The sequence below is a fragment of the Esox lucius genome, chromosome 7 (assembly GCF_011004845.1).
Source record: "Esox lucius isolate fEsoLuc1 chromosome 7, fEsoLuc1.pri, whole genome shotgun sequence".
Taxonomy (NCBI): Eukaryota; Metazoa; Chordata; class Actinopteri; order Esociformes; family Esocidae; genus Esox; species Esox lucius.
The window spans coordinates 32,175,527-32,181,526 of record NC_047575.1 but is presented as its reverse complement, the minus strand read 5'-3'; the positions used below and the strand labels follow the sequence as shown (position 1 = coordinate 32,181,526).

Below are 6,000 nucleotides of genomic sequence, written 5' to 3'. Positions count from 1 at the left end.
AGTTACTTCAGCCCAAATCCTAACTTGTGCTTGCCTGAGACATTTATGAAAGTGAAGGATTGATGGCAAAGGGGGATTTGAACAGAAAGTTCAGTCATGCACATACATCTGAAGTTAGTTTACTTCCAAGTCAAAAGGAAGAGAAATTAAACTAAATCTGAAACAGAACATAACTACCTCTCCTGACTTATTGTCTAAAAAGGTAAAAAACCAGTGCAGTACATATTTTCCCTGTTTTCTTGATACCACTTCCACACCATGAGGTTGAAATAAACACTGGTATTGTGAAAATAATAATGCCCTTTTTTGTGTAAGCTAGTAAAAAAAAGGACATATATATAATTGAAATTGCCTGTTCAGGTGGGATAGAACATTTACCTACTTTGTAATGTCACAAATTTGATCAGTAGTATATTTCTGACTTATCGGGATAAAGGGGTGGGCTCTGCTATCAGTCAATCAGAAATATGTACTGTATGTAAATGTTTGTATTTGTATCCTCACATGCACATGATCAGACTGTCTATTTCAACGGCCAAAGAAGGCTCATACATTGATAAACATTTTGGGATAAAAAAAATAAATACAAATTAAATAAGCACGCACAGTGATATGTCAGATAATTTAAAAAGAAAAATTACAGACTGCAGTTTTAGCTTATAAAACAGATGTAGCACAACAGTAATACAAATGACAGAACTTGATGTTGTTAAGTGAACAAAGATGATGAAAGGAAAAGAGGCTAAAAATGGATTGGAAAGTCACAGTGTTCATGGTTCATTAAATAAATTGTGTTGCATATATTTACATTCTATTGAAAGTGAATGATCAGTAAATGGGCTGTACAAATTAGCTCCTGTCGATTTGGTCTATTGCAAATTATTAATAAATGGTCGGTATAAATTAGCCCCTCTTGTTTTCAATATGCTGTAATATGAGAGGATCATAGCATGGTTGAAGCAGATTAAACGCTGTGCTCACCACTGTGCAGTCAGTAGGTTTTAACCAGGCTTAGTGGATCATAGCCCTTGGAAAACTCAGAAACATATAATAACTGTTTTACAGTGTCACTGCAAGCATAACACTCTGCGACTAGTTGCTCTGGAACAACCTGGTAGGACGTTATCTGACAGAATTTTAATGAAAATGTTTTTAGTGGAGGGTTTTGTTATTCAACTCCTGCAGAGCCCTACCCACACCAAGTCATATGGGGAACACAAAACATAGGAGACACTATAAAAATACAAGATGGCCACTCTAGTAATTACATTTTAAAAGTAGACACGGCACTGAGGTATTGTGGTAAACCTAGTTTAGGCAGCCAATAGTGGTCAGGACAGGAGTCATTAAAAGGTCAACTCCATTTAAACCCCCGGTCACATTATTACTCATGACTGGTAAACCACTCGGGGAAAAGGCTTTTCTATGATGACCTAGGTAATAAAAGAAAATTGTAAATTAAAGTTGCATTCTGGGAATATTTCGATTAACAAAATCATGTTTTTAAAACTCCCCTGTTGGGCTGTATGTATAATATATTTATTATATGAGCATACTGTAACAGTAGAATCACTGTCATGCCTGTTAACCATGACATTCCAAGTTTGAAAGCGAGTAGTTTTGATGAAGTGGTACAAATTGGCACATACATAACATATTACACACTTTTGACTTGACAGCATCACTTTTCCAGCCAGTGGCCAAACATCTTGGTTTGCATCTTCAAATGCATGTCTTGACAATGACATGGATTTGATCAACGAGTCATCGACATTAAATCAATCATCGCTGTGAGGTCGTCTTCAACTCCCCTTGTCCCCCACGCCCAGCCCCTCCTGTGGCTTGACGATCGTCACCGTGACGATCACTGCGGCGAAGAGCCCAGGTGTTGCAACCTGGGGGTGCTGCTGCCTGGGAGGGGTACATGGCTCGGTATTGTGCCTCCATCTCCTCAACCCAGGCGGTGCCCCAGTCCCAAATGGGCATGGGTTCCAGCTCCCCGAAACACTCCCCTCGAGCCGTAGGGTACAGGGCACTGAGGGGCGATGCTGGAGGAGAGAAGTCTGGAAAGGAGACGGCGGGACCCAACTGAAGTTAACACACACGCCATCATACAGGACATATCATCAGACTATGACAGAGAGATATGATGAGAATTGACTACCGTATGGTGAATGGTGAGATACTGATATGACAATTGACATGGATAGAAGAGTGATGACATCTCACACTGTCTCTCTAACCCTGTGTCACAGTGTGTCGGTTCTGAGGGCTTGCTGTCTAATACCTTGGTTGTATCTTTGGTAGTTCCTTAAGGTTTGATTCTGGGGCCGACTTTATTCATTATTGCCAACGACACTGACCTGTATACAACTGGCCCCTCAATGACACCTGTTCTGACCACCCAACAACATTGCTTTGAAAATGTTCAACATTACTTCTTTGTCCTCCACCTATTCCTCAATTCCATAACAGAAATGCATGCACTTCATCAGAGATAGAATATGCTGACATAAAACTGACATGTCTGCTCTATGGCAAAAGTAATACAATATTTAGCGGGACACAAAGAGAGATACACATAGCTTAGGTAACACATAAATATAAAAATATTAATATATCTTCAATAATTTATTGAAATTATTGGAGTGCATTTCATAATAACATTCACACCAAATAACTATAAGACCACTTACAGTTTTTCCCGATTGCTAACAAGCACCGATCAATACTGAAGTTACATTAACAAAACTCTTCTCACAGTCAGCAAAACAGAAGTGTATGTGGACCAAACTGTGGATCATTTTTCATTGCCTTCACACAAAATGCATTCAATTAACATATTCCCCAAAATCCATGAACTATCCATGAATCATTCTCCACCACCTACAAAACAATATACACTCACCTAAAGGATTATTAGGAACACCTGTTCAATTTCTCATTAATGCAATTATCTAATCAACCAATCACATGGCAGTTGCTTCAATGCATTTAGGGGTGTGGTCCTGGTCAAGACAATCTCCTGAACTCCAAAGTGAATGTCAGAATGGGAAAGAAAGGTGATTTAAGCAATTTTGAGCGTGGCATGGTTGTTGGTGCCAGACGGGCCGGTTTGAGTATTTCATAATCTGCTCAGTTACTGGGATTTTCACGCACAACCATTTCTAGGGTTTACAAAGAATGGTGTGAAAAGGGAAAAACATCCAGTATGCGGCAGTCCTGTGGGTGAAAATGCCTTCTTGATGCTAGAGGTCAGAGGAGAAGGGGCCGACTGATTCAAGCTGATAGAAGAGCAACCTTGACTGAAATTACCACTCGTTACAACCGAGGTATGCAGCAAAGCATTTGTGAAGCCACAACACGCACAACCTTGAGGCGGATGGGCTACAACAGCAGAAGATCCCACCGGGTACCACTCATCTCCACTACAAATAGGAAAAAGAGGCTAAATTGGACAGTTGAAGACTGGAATGAGTCTCGATTTCTGTTGAGACATTCAGATGGTAGAGTCAGAATTTGGCGTAAACAGAATGAGAAAATGGATCCATCATGCCTTGTTACCACTGTGCAGGCTGCTGGTGGTGGTGTAATGATGTGGGGGATGTTTTCTTGGCACACTTTAGGCCCCTTAGTGCCAATTGGGCATCATTTAAATGCCACGGCCTACCTGAGCATTGTTTCTGACCATGTCCATCCCTTTATGACCACCATGTACCCATCCTCTGATGGCTACTTCCAGCAGGATAATGCACCATGTCACAAAGCTTGAATCATTTCAAATTGGTTTCTTGAACATGACAATGAGTTCACTGTACTGAAATGGCCCCCACAGTCACCAGATCTCAACCCAATAGAGCATCTTTGGGATGTGGTGGAACGGGAGCTTCGTGCCCTGGATGTGCATCCCACAAATCTCCATCACTATGGTGTTCCTAATAATCCTTTAGGTGAGTGTATACACAGCACATTTTCTCAGTTCTCAAAACTGTTAAAAACACATTCCAAACAGAATGATGGCAACTGTTGTGCATTTCTGCAGTAATCAGATTGAAATATAAAGAAAATGTTTCATATTTGTTAGAATATTTTAATAATAGAATATTTTATCAATCCAAAAACAGTTGATTGCAGTTTCAGCTGAAAACCTACCCATGTATTGTACACTGTGCTGTACCCTTTGATTCAGCCTGGCAAAAACATGCCGCAGGGGAAGAAATGTGATTGGTCATAGAGCCAACGTGGATGTCCCAGTCCAGAGAGGAGCTAACATCACAATGTGTGCAGCACTATCCAATGATGGGTTTGCTGTTACACAAACCACTCATTGGCCCCTACAATACAGGAAGGCTAGTGATTATACTATACTTGTTGATGTCTGTTTGTTATTATTGCAGCCCTGGAGTTTCGGGAAATTCATTTTTTCTTATTTTTCAAAAGTACAGCTCTGGAAAAAATTAAGAGACCACTGCACCTTTTTCTTTCCTTTCCAAAAACGTTGAAAAGGATATTTTTGAGTGAGGAACAGAAGTGTTCAATTTCCAGTGGTCACAATTTTAACCCTTCTGTTCCTCACTTAAAACCTTCCTTTTTGACTTTTTTGGAAAGGAAATAAAAAGGTGCAGTAGTCTCTTAACTTTTTCTGGAGCTGTATAATTTAGTATAAGCAAAGATATAGAAAAAATTAAGGATATTCCTTCAAATTGCTGCCTTTCTGATTCATTCTGGTTCCGTATACAGTGAGGAAAAAAAAATATTTGATCCCCTACTGATTTTGTACGTTTGCCAACTGACAAAGAAATGATCAATCTATAATTTTAATGGTAGGTTTATTAGAACAGTGAGACAGAATAACAATAAACAATGACCTGTGTGTTTTGGGTCATTGTCATGCTGAAATACCCATCCACGACCCATTTTCAATGCCCTGGCTGAGGAAAGGAGGTTCTCACCCAAGATTTTAACGGTACATGACCCCATCCAGGTCCCTTTGATGCAGTGATTTTGTCCTGTCTCCTTAGCAGAAAAACACCCCCAAAGCATAATGTTGCCACCTCCATGTTTGACGGTGATTGATGGTGTTCTTTGGGTCATAGGCAGCATTCCTCCTCCGCCAAACACGGCGAGTTGAGTTCATGCCAAAGAGCTACATTTTTGTCTCATCTGACCACAACACTTTCACCCAGTTCTCCTCTGGATCATCCAGATGGTCACTGGCAAACTTCAGACGGGCCTGGACATGCACTGGCTTGAGCAGGGGGACCTTGCGTGCGCTGCAGGATTTTAACCCATGACGGCGTAGTGTGTTACTAATGGTTTTCTTTGAGACTGCAGTCCCAGCTCTTTTCAGGTCATTGACCAGGTCCTGCCGTGTAGTTCTGGGCTGATCCCTCACCTTCCTCATGATCATTGATGCCCCACGAGGTGAGATCTTGCATGGAGCCCCAGACTGAGGGAGATTGACCGTCATCTTGAACTTCTTCCATTTTCTAATAATTGCGCCAACAGTTGTTGCCTTCTCACCAAGCTGCTTGCCTATTGTCCTGTAGCCCATCCCAGCCTTGTGCATGTCTACAATTTTATCCCTGATGTCCTTACACAGCTCTCTGGTCTTGGCCATTGTGGAGTGGTTGGAGTCTGTTTGATTGATTGTGTGGACAGGTGTCTTTTATACAGGTAACGAGTTCAAACAGGTGCAGTTAATACAGGTAATGAGTGGAGAACAGGAGGGCTTCTTAAAGAAAAACTAACAGGTCTGTGAGAGCCGGAATTCTTACTGGTTGGTAGGTGATCAAATACTTATGTCATGCAATAAAATGCTAATTCATTATTTAAAAATCATACAATGTGATTTTCTGGATTTTTGCTTTAGATCCCGTCTTTCACAGTTGAAGTGTACCTATGATAAAAATGACAGACCTCTACATGCTTTGTAAGTAGGAAAACCTGCACAATCGGCAGTGTATCAAATACTGGTTCTCCCCACTATATGTAATGATC

The 6,000-nt window shown here is 40.8% G+C and overlaps 1 protein-coding gene across 2 annotated transcripts in view; it reads right to left on the bottom strand.

The window, feature by feature from the left end:
• Positions 1 to 590: 590 nt before the first annotated feature.
• robo4 (roundabout, axon guidance receptor, homolog 4 (Drosophila)) overlaps positions 591 to 6,000 on the bottom strand; it is a 30,233-nt gene continuing 24,823 nt past the window's right edge. For both annotated transcript variants that reach the window (XM_010894013.4, XM_020048685.3), the window contains exon 19: positions 591 to 2,063. In XM_010894013.4, the coding sequence (XP_010892315.2) occupies positions 1,783 to 2,063 (281 nt within the window). In that variant the 3' untranslated portion in view covers positions 591 to 1,782. The remainder of the gene's footprint in view (positions 2,064 to 6,000) is intronic.